This window comes from Chiloscyllium punctatum, chromosome 18 (assembly GCF_047496795.1).
Source record: "Chiloscyllium punctatum isolate Juve2018m chromosome 18, sChiPun1.3, whole genome shotgun sequence".
Classification (NCBI taxonomy): domain Eukaryota; kingdom Metazoa; phylum Chordata; class Chondrichthyes; order Orectolobiformes; family Hemiscylliidae; genus Chiloscyllium; species Chiloscyllium punctatum.
The window spans coordinates 100,880,905-100,902,686 of NC_092756.1; the positions used below are offsets into that span (position 1 = coordinate 100,880,905).

The 21,782-nt window shown below is 42.4% G+C and overlaps 1 protein-coding gene across 2 annotated transcripts in view; it reads left to right on the top strand.

Annotated features, from left to right (window-relative positions):
- Positions 1–21,782, top strand: part of LOC140489436 (branched-chain-amino-acid aminotransferase, cytosolic-like) — a 70,275-nt gene that overhangs the window by 19,203 nt on the left and 29,290 nt on the right. For both annotated transcript variants that reach the window (XM_072588991.1, XM_072588992.1), the window contains exons 2-4: positions 12,675–12,749; positions 18,455–18,655; positions 19,865–19,975. In XM_072588991.1, the coding sequence (XP_072445092.1) occupies positions 12,675–12,749; positions 18,455–18,655; positions 19,865–19,975 (387 nt within the window). The remainder of the gene's footprint in view (positions 1–12,674; positions 12,750–18,454; positions 18,656–19,864; positions 19,976–21,782) is intronic.

The window sequence follows — 21,782 nt, forward strand, 5'->3', positions numbered from 1 at the left end:
TTTTGACATTATGACAGTGACTACACTTCTGAAGTAATTCATAGAATCTCTACAATATGCATAGAGGCCAATCAGCCCATTGAGTCTGCACCAACCCTCTGAAGAGCATCCAACTCAGATCCTTGCCTCCACCAGACTCCTGTAAGCCTGCATGGTTAATCCACCTAGACTGCACATCTTTGGACTGTGGGAGGAAACCAGAGGACCCAGCAGAGACAAGGGGAGAAAGTCACCCAAGGGTGGAATTGAACCCAGGTGCCTGGTGTTGTGAGCCAGCAGTCCTAACCACTGTGCCAATGGGAACCAATTAATTAATTAGCTGCAAAGTACTTTGTGCTTTAGAACATTGTATGTTTGCAAAAAATGCTATATAAATGCAAGTATATTTTTGATTACACATTTTTTCTTCCCTGTCCATGTTTTGTTGCAAGGTCGTTTTTAAAAATTATTTTTCCGTTTGTTCCACATCGTTCAACTATCTGTACTTTGCAGTGTTAATGCTGGGTTTAACTGAATATTTGCATCAACAGCTGTTTATTGGCTTTTCAATTGAAATGCTATTCGTTTTTTTGAAATCAAACTGTTTCATTACTATCAGTCTTACTATGCCATCCATCACCTTTAATGTTCATTTACTCACCGCCAATGTTGTGGCAGCAGTATTTGCCAAATTTATAAGATGCATTGCAGCACCTCACCAAGCTCTTTCCGTATTACCTTCTAAAACATTCAGAAGGACCAGGCAGTAGAAACATGGGACCAGCATCACTCACAAATTCCCCTCCACACCACTCACTATCCTGACCCAGAAGTATATCACCATTGCTTTGGAACTCCCTCCCTAACATCATATTTTGGACGATGGGAGGAAACCAGAGGGCTTTACCAGATGAATTGCAACAGATCAAGAAAGGGGGGCTTAAAGATGGACAACAAATGCTAACCTTCCCTGTTTAATACATTCTGCCAGTTGTTGAGATGAACAGCCCATGTACCTAGCGTCACATCATCACTGGAATTCATACGTCACCTTATTCATTTGAATGACAGGCAGAGCATCCTGTTAGTTAAAAAATAAGGTGGAGGAGCAGAGGGATCTTGGGGTCTATGTACATAGATCTTTGAAAGTTGCCACTCAGGTGGATAGAGCTTGTAAGAAGGCCTATGGTGTATCAGCGTTCATTAGCAGAGGGATTGAATTCAAGAGTCGTGAAGTGATGTTGCAGCTGTACAGGACTTTGGTTAGGCCACATTTGGAGTACTGTATGCAGTTCTGGTCGCCTCACTTTAGGAAAGATGTGGAAGCTTTGGAGAGGGTGCAGAGAAGATTTACCAGGATGTTGCCTGGAATGGAGAATAGGTCATACGAGGTTAGGTTGACAGTGCTAGGCCTTTTCTCATTGGAACGGCGAAGGATGAGGGGTGACTTGATAGAGGTTTATAAGATGATCAGAGGAATAGATAGAGTAGACAGTCAGAAACTTTTTCCCAGGGTACAACAGAGTGTTACAAGGGGTCATAAATTTATGGTGAAGGGTGGAAGGTATAGGGGAGATGTCAGGGGTAGGTTCTTTACCCAGAGAGTGGTGGGGGCATGGAATGCGCTGCCTGTGGGAGTGGCAGAGTCAGAATCATTGGCGACCTTTAAGCGGCAATTGGATAGGTACATGGATAGGTGCTTAAGCTAGGACAAATGTTTGGTACAACATCGTGGGCTGAAGGGCCTGTTCTGTGCTATATTGTTCTATGTTCTATGTTAAAACCACCACTCGTGTCACCACTGTATTGTAGTTTAAAATAGCTTGCTCAAGTTATGAAGATACTTTACCCCACAATTTGGAGATGCCGGTGTTGGACTGGGGTGTACAAAGTTAAAAATCACACAACACCAGGTTATAGGTGACAATCACCTGATGAAGGTGCATCGCTCCGAAAGCTCGTGTGCTTCCAATTAAACCTGTTGGACTATAACCTGGTGTTGTGTGATTTTTAACTTTGTTACCCCACAATGTAATTCATAATATTATAGTAATAGAAGCAGGAGAAGGCCATTTGGCTTGTCAAGCCTACTCGGCCAATCATTAAGATCATGGCTGATCTATCCATTGTCCCACCTCCTCCTACCTGCATTATCCCCATAACTCTAAATTCCCCTAACATGCAAAAACCCATCCAACTGTCGCTTGAATATATTTAATTAAGCTGCTTCTACTGCTTCCTTGCAGACAATTCCATAGATTCACTATTCACTATTCTCTGGGAGAAGAAGTTCCTCGTCATCTCTGCCCTAAATCTACTCCCCTAAATCTTGAGGCCATGTCACCTGATGAAGGTGCATCGCTCCGAAAGCTCGTGTGCTTCCAATTAAACCTGTTGGACTATAACCTGGTGTTGTGTGATTTTTAACTTTGTTACCCCACAATGTAATTCATAATATTATAGTAATAGAAGCAGGAGAAGGCCATTTGGCTTGTCAAGCCTACTCGGCCAATCATTAAGATCATGGCTGATCTATCCATTGTCCCACCTCCTCCTACCTGCATTATCCCCATAACTCTAAATTCCCCTAACATGCAAAAACCCATCCAACTGTCGCTTGAATATATTTAATTAAGCTGCTTCTACTGCTTCCTTGCAGACAATTCCATAGATTCACTATTCTCTGGGAGAAGAAGTTCCTCGTCATCTCTGCCCTAAATCTACTCCCCTTAATCTTGAGGCCATGTCCCCCAGTCCTAGTCTCACCCACCAGCGGAATCAACTTGCCTGCCTCTATCTTATCTATACCTTTGATAATATTACATGTTTCAAAAGACTTTCTCTCATTGTACTAATTCTAGCAAGTACAGTCCCAGGCAGCTCAACCTCTCATCATAGGGTAAACCCCTCATCTCTGGAATCAACCTGGTGAACCTCCTTAACATCACCTCCAAAGTCAGTATACCCTTCCTCAAGCAAGGAGACCAGAATTGTGCACAATACTCCTGGTGTAGCCTCACCAACACCTTGTACAATTGCAGCAGAACCTCCCTCCTCTTAAATTCAATTCCTGTAGCAATGAAACCCAATATTCTGTTTGCCTTCCTCATTACCTGCTGCACCCGCAAATTAACTTTTAGTGACTCATATACGAGCACTCCTAAGTCCCTCACACAATGCATCTCTTCAACTGTTCACAATAGGCAGACCTACTGACCATACTCAACCACCTATGATTGCAGAACTCAGAATATAATGTTAAATATCATTTTGCAATTCCACAGCACCTGCTGAAAAATTACTAGTTTTAAGAATTACACTAACAACCACGTTAATCAGATCTGTTGGTCTCAAAATGCAGTTTAGCTATCTTAACTAAAAGCTACATTCATTAATGTGTAACAACCTCCTTATGCAGGTTAAAGAAGTGTGTATTGAGCATTCCCTGATGCATTTTCCAACATGTTGACCAATGAGGAGTAGCCCTGGGATTATTGATAATTCCCACAAGAAATCAACCAAAATTAATACAGTTTAGTAGATTACATAGTAAGAATGCTTGGGACAGTCTGTCCGTTGAGGCGTTCTGCATGTTGAGTGCTTTTAAGAGTCGGTGCTGATCTTTTGTATTGGCATTTTGAACAATAGTGTTTCAAAGGAAAACCTTTCCTCCTTAATCATCTGTAAATTCTTGTGTTGGGAAAGCCTGATGCTCTTTGTTCGTTAAAGGGATGTGAGCCATTGGCGAGGCCAGCACTTATTGCCAACCCTTTATTGCTCTGGAAAAGGTGGTGGTCTCTTTGTCTGGTACTGCTGTAGTCTGTGTGGTATAGGGACTGCATTAGTGCTATTAGCAATAGACTTCCAGAATTTTGACCTCGTGTCAGTGAAGGAATAGAGATTTATTTCCAAGTTAGCATGGTGAGTCACTAGCAGATTTGATGGTGTTTTCAAGTATCTGCTTCCCGTGTCCTTCTAGGCAGTTGAAGTCATGGGTTTGGAAGGTGCAGTTAGAGGAGGGTTGGTGCGTTACTGCAGTAAATGGCACACATTCTGCCACATACATTGGTGAATGCAGAGAATGTTAAGAATGAGATGCCAGTCAAATGGGCAGCTTTGTTCTCGACGGTGTCAACCTTCTTGAGTGTTGGAGAAACTATTCATTGGGCAAGTAGGGTGTATTCATCACACTACTGACTTGTGTCTTATAGATGATGGACAGGCTCAGGGGAGTCAGCTACTCACTGCAAGATTCCCCTAGCCTCTGACCTGCTCTTCAAGCTACAGTATTTATATGGTCAGACCAGTTCATTTTCTAGTTACTGTTAATTCCTGGGATGTTGATAGTGGGGTGATTCTGTGATGATGATGGGCATTAAACATCAAGGGATGATAGACTCTCTCTTGTTGGAGACAACCATTGCCTGGGATTCAAATGGTAACTAACATTTGCATTGTACAGCAGCGTAAGCCTGGGTATTGTCCAGGTCTTGCTGCAAATGGATGTAGATTACTTCAGTATCTGAGAAGTCATGAATGATACTGATCATCATGCATTCATCTCATTTTTGACCTTGTTAAATTGATCATTTAAACATGAACTGCTTCAGTATCTGAGGAGTCGTGAATAACACTGAACAATTGTGCAATCATTGGCAAACATCCTCACTTCTGACTTTATGATGAATAGAAGGTCATTGATGCAAGTGAAGGTGGCTAAGCCTAGGACACTAGTGTCCTGCCTGAAACATCGACTCACTCGTTCCTCGGAAATTGCCTCACCTGCTGTGCTTTTCCAGTGCCACACTTTATCAACTCTGACTCTCCAGCATCTGCAGTCCTCAGTTTTTCCTAACCATAGGACACTACTTTGATGAACCTGGGGCTCTTGTGGTGTATTGGTGACATCTCTTCCTCTGAGATAGGAGGCCCAGTTCAAGTTCCACATGCTCCAGAGGTGTGTAATTATGTCATTGGACAGATTAGATTAGACTCCCTACATGCCCTTTGGCCCAACAATTCCACACCAACCCTCCGAAGAGTAGCCCACCCAGACCCATTCCCTACCCTATCTTCCCCCTGACTAATGCAGCTAAAACTATGGGCAGTTTAGCATGGCCAATTCACCCAGCCCGCACATCTTTGAATTGTGGGAGGAAACTGGAGCACCCAGAGGAAACCCACGCAGACACAGGGAGAATGTGCAAACTCCATATAGACACTCACCCAAGGTGGGAATTGAACCTGGGTCCCTGATGCTGTGAGGCAGCGGTGCTAACCACTGAGCCACCATGCCACCCCTCAAGACATTGTTTTAAAAGTACGACCTTGAAGAACTATACACTGTTGTGGCACAATGATATTGCCTCTATCCAGAGGCTTGCACTAAAGTCTCATCTTTTCCTAGGGGATGCTACAACATCTTTGAACAGGTAGCTTGGAAAATAACCCCTGCAGAATTAGACTGTTTTGAGGGACAGTGATTGAGTCCCCAACTCTGAGAAAGCAGTCCTTGGTTCAAGTTCCGCCTGCTCCAGATATGTCTCACAATACATGATTGATTAGAAAATGCCTATCCTGAGGAATTCTGGCCCTGTGTTGCAGTGGTGGTATCCCTGTGTCCGAGCCAGTAGGCCTCTGTTCAATTACCACCTACTCCAGAGATGTGTAATACAACTTCTGAACCGATTGATTAAAAAATATCTTCTCTGAGAAACTCTGGAATGATGTCCTGGAGAAAGTGAGGACTGCAGATGCTGGAGATCAGAGCTGAAAAATGTGTTGCTGGAAAAGCACAGCAGGTCAGGCAGCATCCAAGGAGCAGGAGAATCGACGTTTCGGGCATAAGCCCTTCTTCAGGAATGAGGAGGGTGTGTCAAGCAGGCTAAGATAAAAGGTAGGGAGGAGGGATTTGGGGGAGGGGCATTGGAAATGCGATAGGTGGAAGGAGGTTAAGGTGAGGGTGATAGGCCGGAGAGGCGGGGGGGTTGGAGAGGTCGGGAAGAAGATTGCAGGTCAAGAAGGCGGTGCTGAGTCCGAGGGTTGGGACTGAGAAAAGGTGGGGGGAGGGGAAATGAGGAAGCTGGAGAAATCTGCATTCATCCCTTGTGCTTGGAGATGAAGGAGCGGGGCTCTGAAAGCTAGTGCTTCCAAATAAACCTGTTGAACTATAAACTGATATTGTGTGATTTTTAACTTTATCCACTCCAATCCAACATCAGCACCACCAAGTCTTAGAAGAGAGTTATCACCTTGATTCCCATAAATTCCAGTTTTGCTAGGTCTCCTTGATGTCAGACATAGTTGAATAACGCATTGAAGTCAGGAGCAATCATTCTCACTTATGGAATTCTGCTCTTTTGTCCATGTTTGGATTAAGGCTGTAATGTGATGCAGAGCCAAGTGGCTCTGTCAGTGAGCAAGTTAATACTTTGCAGATGTTGCTTGACAGCACTGTTAACAACTCTTCTCATCACTTTGCTGGCAATTAGGGGCTTACAGTTACCAAAACTGAGATTAGCTAATCTACCTTTGCAGTTTTAAACTTGACAACTTCACCAGCAGAATTTAAATGTATATGTTTTCTATCAGTTAATGATAAATGGAATATAAAATTAGGGAAGGTTTCTCATGATGAAATTAAATATTTAATTGCTGTCTGTATTTAACAAGTTACGCTGCAATACATCCAGTAGTCAGTGTAGGCAGCACATAACTGATCCTTCATTGACGTGGACTTTGAAACATTATTCTCTTCTTCAGTCCAACTTTTACTTTTTTCTCTATTCTGTAAATCTCTAGCATTGTTCATGATGTTCTAAAAGAGGATAAACACCCTTTCCCTGTCTCACACAAACTATCACTGAGCATACGTCTGGTGGAATATAAATTGAGAAGAGAACAAAAATTGGAAGAAAATTCGTGAGCATTTAAAGGAGAAAAAAGGATGATTGTTAGAAACATGATCCCATCTGTTCACTCTGACATGCTGATGGGCTTGTACAGTTTCACAATTTATATATATTTCCATTTCCAATTCTTGGGCTCCTCTGAAGCCCATGTAGTTGTGGAAGAAAAAGAAACTGCTTTGCCATTGTGTCCGTCAGGGACAATATTGCAGGGACGGTATTACAGGGGTGGCATTACAGGGACAATATTACAGGGGCTGAATTACAGGGACATAATTACAGGGGCAGAATTACAAGGACAGTATTATAGGGGCAGAATTACAGGGGCAGAATTACAGGGACAGTATTACCGGGGCAGTATAACAGGGGCAAAATTACAGGGACAGAATTATAGGGGCAGTATTACAGGGAGTGTATTACAGGGATAATATCACAGGGGCAGTATTACAGGCACAGAATTACAAGGACAGTATTACAGGGGCAGAATTACAAGGACGGTATTACAGGGACTGTATTACAGGAGCAGCATTACAGGGACAGTATTACAGCAGCAGAATTATAGGGACAATATACAGGGACAGAATTACAGGGGCAGTATTACAGGGACTGTGTTACAGGGACTGTATTACAGGGACAGAATTACAGGAGCAGCATTACAGGGCCAGTATTACAGGGACAGTATTACAGCGGCAGAATTACAGGGACAATATACAGGGGCAGAATTACAGGGACTGTATTACAGGGACTGAATTACAGCGACTGTATTACAGGGACTGAAGTACAGTGGCAATATTACAGGGACAGAATCTTAACTTTTTAAAAAATAAGTATTCCAAATTCACTAATACAGCTAAGAATCGGTGCTGGGTGGGACAGGTTGGCCAAGAGTCGCTAAAGAGTAAAGAAATGGATGAAGGAAAGTACTGGCTTGTTTTTTTTAAAAGCACAGTAAATACATCAACAAAGAGAAATTCTGATAGAGTTTAGAATCATTTGAAGCGGCCTGGTGTCTCCTTATGGGCATCTATGTGCACACATTGGACAGGGCAGACTCCGGTTTCATTCGGTGCTCAAACATGAGTAACAACTTGGACTGAGTTAGGAGAGAACAGTCCAAGCAGCCTAACTCAGCAAGTGTCAGGAAAGGAGCAGATTGTAACACACTGATCAAAGGCTCTGCCATTGTACATTGTATGTGTATCAGAGAAACAACTTAAACAATTCCATACAAATCTCATAACATCTTTACACCGCAAATCTGAACAATTACTGAGAACCAATGACCATTTCTCTAACAGATGATCCCTTGCACAGCAACACACTTTTCATTGCTTTTCCAGCAAACATTTCTTTAATTTTCTTACCTTGATGGAATCACTAATATTCAAGACTATCCAAACAATGATATAGTTTTAGAAAACGTAATGTAGGTTTAAATGGATAGAAACCTTCACTCTAGTTCCCTTTTGTATTGAAGCTTCACTGCTAGTGTTCTCCACTTGACATGACCACAGGAAAAGGACTGTACTTTGAACCAAGCAGAGAAGATTCTTTCTTCTAACCTTTGAATGCTGACCTAGTAAAATGCAAATGAATCTTTTTGCCTGAGCAATAAATGATTATTGAAGGCTGTGCTACTTGGAATTTGGAATTCTGGCTACCGTAGCGAATGTTAACGAGCAGTGTTCTGCAGGCTGATTTTACTAAATTGTATTTTAAAATCTTTCTTACTGATGAATGTCAGCTGCTAGGTGCTCACTCAAATATAATTCACATTGCAGTTGCATTATTATCTTGTTCAAAGTTTGTGCACAACACTATGATTTTTACACAATGTTGTGCTGTTTAGAAAAGGAATGTTGAATTGGCTGTCAGAAATACTTCTCAAACAGCATGTTATTTTGATGTACAAGAGTTGTTATTATGTATCACATATGGCATTTTGAATACAGTGACAGCCCATAGCCCACAGATGATTTAAGAATAAGATTGTTAGCATTGTTTGATCGTTGATAATTTATTTTGGAATTAGCCTTAATTTGATTTACCATTGCAGATGATTATTAAGGCTAGTTCTTGACAAACAGTTCTCTGCCAAAAGCATTGTAGACTGTTGTTTTTGATGTTCACTTTGTAGTCAAGTTGCTGCTGCTGCTGTTGTTGGTTTTGGGGTGCATGCCAGCTGTCTCTTTTGTCAGTTAGTGACTTTCAGATCTTATATTCAATGCTTGAGGCAATTCATGTCACACACTGAGACACTCTTAAAGTAGAGGTTTGGGTGCCCTGTAGTCACCTGGCTCTGACTATGTCAACTGGGAGACAGTGAGGTCTGCAGATGCTGAAGATCAGAGTTGAGAGTGTGTTGCTGGAAAAGCACAGCAGGTCAGGCAGGATCCGAGGAGCATGAAAATCAACGTTTCAGGCCAGAGCCCTTCAACAGGAATGAGATTCCTGATCAGGAATGAGATGGGATCAGGAATGTCATTCCTGATGAAGGGCTCCGCCCCAAAATGTTGATTTTCCTGCTCTTTGGATGCTGCCTGACCAGCTGTGCTTTTCCAGCACCACACTCTCAACTCCAACTATGTCGCCACACCAAAGTCCTTGGTTACTTTTCTCATCCTGAGAGTTGCCTGATCCACTGAAACTGTATCTATTTGATTAGTGTCAACTCTCTTGTGAGCTTGGTCTTTGAGTGGACTGCTGCATTCGTGACCTCCAACAAGCAAAGCCAGCTTCCCTTTTTGCCAGGTATGATTCCAAACAGCTAAACGTTTCCCCCTGATTCACAATGACATGCACATTGAGCACTTTTACAAGTGCTCCTTCATGCCACACTCAGTCAAATGTGATCTTGATGTCAAAGGCAGTCACTCTCACCTCACCTCTGGGATTCAGCTCTTTTGTCCATTGTTGAACCAAGGCTGTAATGAGATCAGGAGTTGATGGCTCAGGTGGAACTCAAAGCTGAGTGGGTTATTGCTGAGCAGGTGCTGCTTGATAGCACTGTTGATGGCACCTTCCATCACTTTACTGATGATTGAGAGTAAGCTGACGGGGCAGAAATTGCATGGGTTAGATTTACTCTGTTACTTGTGTACAGGAAATACCTGGGCTGTTTTCCACATTATAGAGTCATAGAGATGTACAACACGGAAACAAACCCATTGGTCCTTCTTGTCCATGCTGACCAGCTATCCCAACCTAATCTAGTCCCATTTGTCAGCACTTGGCCCATATCCCTCTAAACCCTTCCTTCTCATATACCCATCCAGATGCCTTTTGTCAGACAAATGCCAGTATTGTGGCTGTCCTGTAATCGATTGGCTAAGGGAGCTGCATGTTCTGGAACTCCAAGTCTTCAGTACTATTGCTGGGATATTATCAGGGTCCCAAACATTTGCAATATCCAGTGCCTTCAGCCTTTTCTTGATATCAAATGGAGTGAATCACATTGACTGGGGGTTGGAATCTGTGATGCTGGGACCACTAGAGGTGGCCTCGGTGGATCATCCACTTGGCACTTCTGGCTGAAGATTGTTGCAAATGCATCAGCCGTATCTTTTGCCCTGATGTACTGGGCTTCCCTATCATTGAGAGTGGCAACATTTGTGGAGATTCCTCCTCCAGTGAGTTGTTTAAGTGTCCACCACCATTCACAAACTGTGGTAGCACTGCAAGCCTAGATCTGATCTGTTGGTTGTGAGATTATGTAGCTGTATTTAAATGTTTGATGCATATGTTGCCTTTTATTTTGTAGCTTCACCAGGTTGACACCTCATCTTCAGGGATGCCTGATGCTGCTCCTGGCGTGCCCTGCTGCATTCTCCATTGAACCAGGGTTCAGACCTTGGTTTGGTGGTAACGGTTGAGTGAGGGTTATGCTGGGCCATGAGGTTGCAGATTGTGCTGGAACACAATTCTGCGGCTGTTGATGGCCCACAACACCTCGTTGATCCCCAGTCTTCAGTTGCTAGATCTGTTTGAAGTCTGTCTCATTTAGACGGTGATGGTGCCACATAGTATGATGGAGGATATTCTCAATATGAAGGAAGGACTTTGTCTCCACAACAATTGTGCGGTGGTCACTTTTACTGACAGTATCATAGACAGATCCATCTGTAGCTGGCAGATTGGCAAGGATGAGATCAAGTATGTTTTCCCCTCTTGTTGGTTCCCTCACCACTTGCCACGGACCCAGTTTAGCATCTACGTCCTTTAAGATCTGACCAGCTCAATCAGTAGTGCTGCTACTGAGCCACTGCTGGTGGTGGACATTGAAATCCTCCACCCAGAGTACATTTTGTGCTCATGCCATCTTCAATGCTTCCTCCAAGTGTTGTTCAGAATGATTCACCACCATAGGAGGATGATAGGTGGTTAATAGCAGGAGGTTTCTTTGCCCATGTTTGACTTGATGCCATGTTGAGGACTCCCTGCGCAACTCTGTCCTGACTGTATAGCATGGCTTCTGTTGGTACAGGACATATAACGAAATGGTGATGGTGGTGGCTGGGACATTATCTGTAAAGTATGGTTCCGTGAGTATGACTATGTCAGGCTATTGCTTGATTAATCTGTGAGACAGCTCTCCTGATTTTGCTGCGAGTCCCCATATGTTAGTCAGGAGGACATTGCAGGATTGATAGGGCTGTTTGCGCATTGTTGTTTCTGGTGCCTAGGTCAAAGCCAGGTGGTCTGTCCAGTGTCATTTATATTTTCCTTGCTAGTGGTTAATGCAGCATTTCAAAGGGCATTTGAGAGTCAACCATATTGCTGTTGGTCTGGAAGCACCAGTAGGTCAGACCATTAAAGAGGCAGAATTCCTTCTACAAGTGGGCCAGATGGGTTTTCAGCAATGATCAGTTGTTACATGGAAATTGCTGGATATTCCTGATTATTAATTTAATTTAAATTCCACCAACTGTTGTGCTGTAATTTGAACCCATGTTCCAGAGTATTTACTCTCTTCTCTGTGGATTACTAACCAAGTGACTGTCAACTGAATAGTAGTATTTTACAGGACATCATGTCAGTGACCTGTCTATCCTGCCAGCTTTGACCATCCCCATTCTTTGTTCCCTCTCCTTTGACCATCTCCCAAAATCAACATTAATGGGGTAGTTGGACTCAATTTTCAATTTTTAGTGGAGAAATTATATTACTGAACTGAAGAGAGAAAGAATACTAAGAAATCCACAGAAATTGTTTAATATACAATGTACAGTATATTCTTTCTTTTCTCTATATGAGCCATTTCATTTAATTTTGTGAACTGATGGTTTTCCATACCCTTCTATTATCTCTTAAGGCCGAGGTCAATAGGTCCCCAATAGTTTTTTTATGGACCTTGCTGCTTTTGCTCTATGGAGATACTCCTGGAATGTCACTGTCATCCCTGTAAAGTGAATTAGAATACTAGCCCTATGGATTGCTCTGCTCAGTCTTCAATAGTGCCCTGCAAAATGTTCCGAGTCAACTTGTCAGGTTTGCCACAGGAGAGATTTGATTGCAGTTCTTTCACCTTACTGTATATTATTTTGCAGCCCAAGAGACTCAATAACCCCACACACTACCACCAGAAATTAGCCACTTAACCATTAGTTAACAAGCAAAGCCATGAAAATGATCCTTTGATTATTTCTGTCTGGCTATAAGGTGTGCCTGAAATCTCTGTACCTCAGAGTGTTGAATGTAATACTTATTCTGAAATGCCCTGAGATTTTGCCAATTCACCTTGTGCAGTCATTTCACTTGATATTAATTTCAGGATCTTCCATTTTGTAGGTTTTTTCACAACAGTTGTTCCAGGCTCACGATGTTCGCAATGGATCCCGAAGATCTATTAACACAATGTTTAAGGTAATGTGGAAATCTGTTAGCACAATATTAAAGGTAACCAGTCTGTATACTATATAGAGTTCTGCAGTATTTTGTAGCAAATTGAGTCTTGTAACGTTTTGGGTTTCACAATAAAAATTCCTGCACTTGGCAACCATATTTGTTTATGGATTGTGATGAGATATCATCCTTACCTAATTTCTCTTGAGCTGCCTTCTAGAACTGCTGCAGGACATAGGTACTCTCTGTGTTGTTTGGAAGGGAGCTCCAAGACTTTGAGCTAGCAATTGACAAAGGAACATCAATATACTTTGCAGCATGTGTCTTTGTTGATTCTGTTGCCAAGGCCATAGAGTCATACAGCACAGAAGAGGCCTTTCAATTTATTAAATTTGTGCCGCCTTTTCTGCACAAATCCCACTTTCCAACTCTTGACCCATAGTCTTGAATGTTGTGACATTGCAATTGCTCATTGAAGTACTTTTTAAACATTGTAAGGTTTCTTGCCTCAACTATTTTTCTAGGCAGTACATTCCAGATCTCTACCATCTTCCTGATGAAAAAAGGTTTCCTCAAATCCCCTCCAAACCTCCTGCCCTTCACCTTAAAAGTATGCCTTCTTTTTATTATCCCTTCAACTAGAGGGAAACAACTGCTTCCTATTCACCCTGTCAATGCGAATCTTAATCTTACTTGCCTCTATCAGGTCCCCCCTCAGCTTTCTCTGCTCCAAAGAAGAAAAACCCGAGCTGAGCCAGCCTCTCTTCAGTGCTAAACTACTCCATCCTAATGAATCTCCTCTCCATCCCCTCCAGTGCAATCACATCGTTCCTGTAAAAAGGTGAAGTTACCATAGGGCTGCTTTCTCATTAGAGAGAGATGACTGGTGTCGGTTTAACCTGAGGTTCACCATACCTCAGGCAAGGGGAGAGGTTGAGAAGGAGAGTCCCTCATGATAACCTCTGCCAGTGCATGAATTGAACACATATTGTTGGCATCACTCTGCATCGCAAACCTGACTATCCTTGATCATACACAATGCAGGAGCAAATTACTGCAGAGGCTGGAATCTATACTGAAAACAAAAAAAAAATGCTGGGAATCTCAGTGGGTCAGGCAGCATCTGTAGAGAGAGAGTGAGCTAACATTTCGAGTCTAGATGAAACCTTCTCTCTCCATGTAGAGATTAATCCTGTCCTTCAAAATGTTCTCTGATTGTTTCTCAACTGCTGATGTGAGACTCGCAGGTCTGTAATTCCCTGGTTTATCCTTCTTGAAAAGTGGAACCATATGAGCTGTCCTTCAGTCTTCTAGCACTTCCCCAGTGGCCGGAAAGGAATTAAAAATTTGGGTCCGAGCCCCTATAATTTCTTCCCTCACCTCTCACAGCAGCCTGGAATATAACTCATTGGACCTGGGGAGTTGTCTACTTTTAAGTTAATCAAAATCTCCAACACCTCATGCTGAGCCATCTGGCCAGTTTAATTTTTTTTGTGGTGACTTGATGCACCTATATACAATTGAGCAGCACTAGGCCAATGAAAAAAGCGCTTTAGAGTCAAAACAGACCAGATAAGGGCAGCAGGTTTACTTCCCTGTAAGATATCAGTGAGCCAGATGGATTTTGTGATGGTATGATAGATACTTGTTTGTAATTCCAAATTTACTGATTAATTGAATTTATATTCCCTAGCTGCCATGACGAGATTAGAGTTTATGTCTCCAGAGCATTATAGTCATAGAGGTTTACAGCATGGAAAACAGACCCTTTGGTCCAACCCGTCCATGCCGACCAGAATCCCAACCCAATCTAGTCCCACCTGCCAGCACCCGGCCCATATCTCTCCAAACCCTTCCTATTCATATACCCATCCAAATGCCTCTTAAATGTTGCAATTTTACCAGCCTCCACCACATCCTCTGGCAGTTCATTCCATACACATACCACCCTCTGCGTGAAAAAGTTGCCCTTTAGGTCTCTTTTATATCTTTTCCCTCTCATCCTAAACCTATGCCCTCTAATTCTGGACTCCCAGACCCCAGAGAAAAGACTTTGTCTATTTATCCTATCCATGCCTCTCATAATTTTGTAAACCTCTATAAGGTCACCCCTCAGCCTCCGACGCTCCAGGGAAAACAGCCCCAGCCTGTTCAGCCTCTTCCTGTAGCTCAGATCCTCCAACCGTGGCAACATCCTTGTAAATCTTTTCTGAACCCTTTCAAGTTTCACAACATCTTTCCGATAGGAAGGAGACCAGAATTGCACGCAATATTCCAACAGCGGCCTAACCAGTGTCCTGTACGGCTGCAACATGACCTCCCAACTCCTGTACTCAATACTCTGACCAATAATGGAAAGCATATCAAATGCCTTCTTCACTATCCTATCTACCTGCGACTCCACTTTCAAGGAGCTATGGACCTGCACTCCAAGATCTCTTTGTTCAGCAACACTCCCTAGAACCTTACCGTTAAGTGTATAAATCCTGCTAAGATTTGCTTTCCCAAAATGCAGCACCTCGCATTTATCTGAATTAAACTCCATCTGCCACTTCTCAGCCCATCTGGTCCAGATCCTGTTGTAATCTGAGGTAACCCTCTTCGCTGTCCACTACACCTCCAATTTTGGTGTCATCTGCAAACTTACTAACTGTACCTCTTATGCTCGCATCCAAATCATTTATGTAAATGATAAAATGTAGAGGGCCCAGCACCGATCCTTGTGGCACTCCACTGGCACAGGCCTCCAGTCTGAAAAACAGCCCTCCACCACTCTCTGTCTTCTACCTTTGGGCCAGTTCTGTATCCAAAAGTCCAGACCTCTCACTCTAGTCCAGTTACATTACCACTATGTTGCAGCAACACTAAGTTTCTGAATTAGACAAGCATGTTGTTGTGGGTGAGAAACTAGCAGGATCAACTAAACACTTTAGTTTAGCTTTTACACAGAATGTCAGTTTCAGACAGGAAGGAGACATGGGATAATTTCACCCTTTTCTGACGTCTCTGTTAACTGCAACAAGATGTGTTTTAATGAAGAAGTGTCTTTACTCCTTGAATGCTGAGACTTTTAAGAACAGACATACGATACGCGTTTAAAGGTTTAAAAGAAAAAATAAGCATTTTATTTTTCTCAGCATCCAAATTGAGTACAACAGTACAAAATCCACACATGCAAGAAAGGTGATTACAAAGGATATACCTAAATTTCTGAAAATGTCAGTGATGATTCCTGATCACTGCCTGAAACATTGACTCTCCTGCTCCTCAGACGCTGCCTGACCTGCTGTGCTTTTCCAGCGCCGCACCTTTCGACTCTGTTTCTTATCTCAAGCCAGTTTATATCACATGGCTTTGTCTAGATGGTTAGATGAGCTAAGCAATTGGCTCACAATGGGGAGTGCTTGATCTTTCCATCAGCATTCCAGTTATAAATAGCTTCCAAATACCTTTCTTTAGATTTCTATCTTTAAAGCCAACAAGTTTATCAGCTGTTTTTGCTCTGAGTGTCTTTAATGTAATTTAAAGAGAGGTGCAGTTGTCAGCACCTGAACACATCAGTTACATTTCAAGTTTTTACCCAGGGACATGCCCTAGTTAAATCAGTCACTGTGGGTGTACAGAAAACATAAAAGAAAGTCACTTGACACTCTGCACTGCATCTTGTGTTGAGTTGAATTATCCTTTTACAATGAAATATAGGCTTTCCCTGGGTTACAAGTGCCCATACTTACAAATCGACCTTCGTAAAGCCTATATTTTAAAACATCGACTTACATACAATGGTTCGTAATAACGAACGGGCAAACTACTTTGCACAACGCTCAAAACACTGCGCATTTTCAGCGGTTCGTCGTACCTACACACACACACACACACACACAATTCTCTCTCTCTGTCAATTATAAAGTCTGTACTGCATTGTAGTTACATTTATTATTATTACTGTATTATTATATTTAAGATGTTTTAGGTAAAATATATACTAGATACTAAGACAAACATTTTACTAATTGACGCTAGATATGAACCATACGTAACTGTTCTGACTTACATACAAATTTGATTTCCTGCATTGACTAAGTTATTCATTACAGAATGGACATATGGTGAAATTAAGATCTGCAGATGCTGGAGATCAGAGTCAAAATTAGAGTGGTGCTGGAAAAGCACAGCAGGTCAGGCAGCATCCAAGGAGCAGGAAAATTGACGTTTCAGGCAAAAGCCCTTCATCAGAAATGAGGCTGGGAACCTCCAAGGTGGAGAGATAAATGGGAGGGGGGTGGGGTTGGGGTTGGGGTTGGGGTTGGGATAGCTAAGAGTGCAATAGGTGGATGGAGGTGGTGAGGATAAAGGTGATAGGTCAGCCAGAGGGTGGATCGGATAGATGGGAAGGAAGATTGGCAGAATGGGACAGGTCATGAGGGTAGCTGGCAGGTTGGAACTGGGATAAGGTAGGGGAGGAGAAATGGGAAAACTGGTCCATTGATGCCCTGGGGCTGAAGTGTTCCAAGGCAGTAGATGAGGGGATTTTCCTGCTCCTTGGATGCTGCCTGACCTGCTGTACTTTTCCAGCACCACTCTAATCTTGACTCAGATCTCTAGCATCTGCAGTCCTCACTTTCACCATACTGCATGGTGTAGCAATCTGGAGTACCGTGTATATTAAAGAGGTAAAGGCATCATAGGGATCATGGGCTGCTCTCTCATAAAAGTGAAGTGGGAGTTGATTCAGGGCATGCTGACACAGGGCACACAAGATGGCCGCTGAGACGTACATTGGTCACGTAGCACACAAGATGGCCGCTGCGTCATTACATGGAAATGAACAGCGAAGCTTACACAGATACTGCCTGAGGCCAACAGGATACCAGCACAATAGACACAGAACATAGACAATTAGTTTAAGGCGGACGGGAGAGAGAATTCACGTCAGTAACGTCTACTGCCCTCCAAACGATCACGACCAATTACTGCAGCAATGGACTTCTGCATAGCTGCTGAAACTGACAGTGACTTTGTAACATTCCTGTGAAACTGACCATGACTTTGTAATATTTTCTCTAAACAAGCCATGCTGTATAAATAAAAGACTTGATATTTGGGCCATTATACCATGAAATGTATAAAATACTGTGACATGTGCTCCGAGGGGGAGAGCAGGCTCAGAGCTGACAGCCGTGCTGCTGGACATCTCTCTCTCTCTCTCCCCCCCCCCACAGCCACCCCAGAGCTCCGCTTTCTTTGTACAATAAACTCTGTCGTTGAATCCCGATTCTCACTCCGAGACTGGTGAATTTTTCCCCACAACAAGAGCATCTGATCATATGTCGACAATAAAATGGAGTGTGTTGAAAGGATGAACCTTGTATGAATTTCCATACTGTAGACTATCTAATCTAATCTAAATCTCTACAGAATCTCTTACTACATCCAGCATCTCCAGCTCTGCACTAATCCAGAGAAGTGTCCTTCCAGTGGCAGTGAGGTGGCAAATTTAAACTTCAGAAGAGTATCATGTTACATTGATTGGGGCTGTGCAAAAGGTCACTGATCTGACTGTTAACTCTATTTCACTCTGCACAGATGTTTCTAGTATAGATTTTGAATTACCAGCTTCCAGAGTCTATTTCTTTTGTAATAGCTTGTTGTTAAGCTTGTCATTATATCATCACACTGCCCCTTTAAGAAGGCACCCTGGTTAACTCTCTTTCTCCGCTGTATAGGCTGCTGATTTACAGATTGAGATTTCCAAACACCCCAAAGAGAAGCCTGACAGCAGCAAGTTGTTGTTTGGAAAGTCATTTTCAGATCATATGTTGACAATAGAATGGAGTGCAGAAAAAGGATGGGATAAGCCACTTATTAAACCCCTGCAGAATCTCTCACTGCACCCAGCATCTTCAGCCCTGCATTATTCTATTGAGGTAAGTTTTCTTTACAGTACTCATGAGGTGGGGAATTTAAATTTTGGGGCAGTATCTCATTATTCAAATCAAGGCACTGCCAAGTGTAAAATGGTTCAAACTTTCTGACCAACTTTCTACCCTATTTAACTCCATCCATCCACTATTTATGCTTTTGTGTCTTGGAACTTTTTAGTTCATTTTCCCTTTCTAATACACTTTTTTAAAAGCTGAGCAAGATAATATTTATGTTATCATTACCAGTTTTCCTCTTCTTTATAGTATTTATTTTTAATAATAATTCAGAAACCATTAGACCTGTTAACTGTTACTTTGTGATAAACACCTGACTCTTGACATTTTCCTGTTGGCCTCCCCTTCTGTTCTCATTTCCTAGTTGTATCTCCAATTTGAAAAAGGGTTGATATGCAAAACATTAGACCTTTATTTCTTGCAGATGTTTAGCTGCAATGTGTTTCCAACTGTTTCTGTTTTATATCCTTTCTACCTAGACCATTAACCATTTGGGCTTAGAACGTAAAGCTTTCTTTGTAGCTGATCCCTATATTAGCCATTTTTAGTTTGCAGAATGGTTTTCAGCAAGTGTCTCTTCTAGCCCTTTAATTTTTGATTAGCTGACAAACTGGATGACTGGTGTATATGCAACTATTTACAACCTCATTTCCCAGCTAGCTCACAATGGTCTCTACAAGTTACAAAACAGTAATGTACTTAAACAATCAGTGCTGTAGCCTGAATCCGCTCTTACTAACTGTTGCATGTCAGTATCAGCATGCACCCTTAATGAAATATTTAGCAGAGATCTAAAGGGAAGGGCAATCAGAGAAGCTAACTTCTCAGTCACTTGTCCACTCAACTTCAGACCAGGAAAAAAAATGATGAAACATATGCACTGTTACAGTAACTTTGGCTTTTACAATCCCAGTAGTCATGAATAAATCCAACTGGAAGTTCAGTTCACTCTCTGCGCTGTCTCCAAAGGAACTGTAGATCCTGTGCCTTTGCCCACTCCCTCTCCACTATCTCACCTCTGCCACAGATAAGTTGCTCACACACTCCAATTGGTGCTGGGGTTCTGGAAGGAAATGCAAATGAAATAAGTGGGTGTAATTAATTTATTCTTGTGTTATTCAGCAATGCAGTTGAAGCATTGATGAATAATTATAGCTTGAACTCAGATATCTTTTCACTGCTGTTTTTATCCAAAAGCTGTTCGAAGGTATGAAAGCTTTCCGAGGGATAGACAACAAGATTCGCATGTTCCGACCCGATTTGAATATGGAACGAATGCATCGATCAGCGCTCCGAGCATGTCTGCCGGTATGTAGGACAAAGGACATTTCAATGTGTTGTATGTTAATTGCATAAAGAATGAAAAAGACACATGTAAGTTCATATGGTGTCTTAAACTGTCTCACAGGAACATCTCAAAGTGCTCACCTTGTGAACATATGAGTTAGAAGCAGGAGATGTCCATTTGGCTCCACCAATTCAATAATATTATACTTGATCTAACCATAACCTCAAATCCATATTTCTGCCTGACCCTGGTAACCTTTCATCCCTTTACTTTGTCCCTGCCTATGACTATGTCTCTGCTTCCACCAGGTTTGTAAGAAGAGACTTCCAAAGGGTGCCTCACGCTGAGAGGAAAAATAATTTGCCTAAGCTGTGTTTAAAATGGTCAACCGCTGAATTGTAAACAGTGATCAACGAGTTCTAGATTCTCCCATAAGAAGAAACATTTTCCACATACTTCCTGTCACTCCCCTCAGGATCTTATATGTTTCATGAAATCACGTTTTACTCTTCCAAAATTCAGCAGATACAATCTGATCTCATCCAATCCTTTTTCATAATACACATCCCTCCACCCCCATTCCAGGTATTAGTCTGGTAAAGTTTCACTGAACTCCTTCCAACGTATTCACATTTTTCCTTAGGTGAGGAGACCAATGCTGTACACAGATGCAGTCTCACCAGTGCCCTACATAATTGAAGCACAACTTTGCTACTTTTGTATTCAATTACTTTCCTAATTACTTGTTGTACCCGGACAGTAACATTTTGTGATTCATGGACGAGGACAGCCATCTGTACATCTCTGAGCTCTGCAATCTCTCACCATTCAGATTTATGCTTCTTTTTACTCTTCCTGCCAAAATGGACAATTTAACAATTTCCTACATTATGCTCCATTTGCTCACTCATTTAACATACCTACATCCCTTTATTTGTTCCTTATTTCTTGTTCACAAATGACTTTTCTACAATCTTTGAATCCTCAGCAAATTGGATAGCATCACCACCTCTGAACCAGAAGATCCAGGTTAAAGTCCCACCTGCACTGGAGATTTGTCACAGCATGTCCAACAAGTTGATTAAAGTATCTAGAATGAAGATTAATGCAAAGTATCTGTTCAATTAATCTGCCATTTCCTTACTTAGAACAAAGAACCTGGCAGCACAGGAACAGGCCCTTCAGCCCTCCAAGTGTGCACCGATCCATATCCTCTATCTAAACCTGTCACCTATTTTCTAAGGGCTGTATCCCTCTGTTCCCTGCCCATTCATGTATCTGTCTAGATACATCTTAAATTACTCTATCATTCCCACCCCTACCACCTCCACTGGCAACGTGTTCCAGGTCCCCACCACCCTCTGCTTGAAGAACTTTCCACACATATCTCCTCAAACCTTTCCCCTCTCACTTTGAACTCATGGCCCCTAGTAATTGAGTCCCTCGCTCTGGGAGAAAGCTTCTCGCTATCCACCTTGTCTACACCTCTCATGATTTTGTAGACCTCACTCGGATTCCCCCCTCAACCTCCATCTATCTAATGAAAATAATCCTAATCTACTCAACCTCTCCTCATATCTAGCACCCTGCATACCAGGCAACATCCTGGTGAACTTCCTCTGCACCCTCTCCAAAGCAGCCACATCCTTTTGGTAATGTGGCGACCAGAACTGTACACAGTATTCCAAATGTGGCCGAACCAAAGTCCTATACAACTGTAAGAAGGCCTGCCAACTCCTGTACGCAATACCCCGTCTGATGAAGGGAAGCATGTTGTATGTCTTCTTGACCATTTTGCTGACCTGCATTGCCACCTTCAGGGTACAA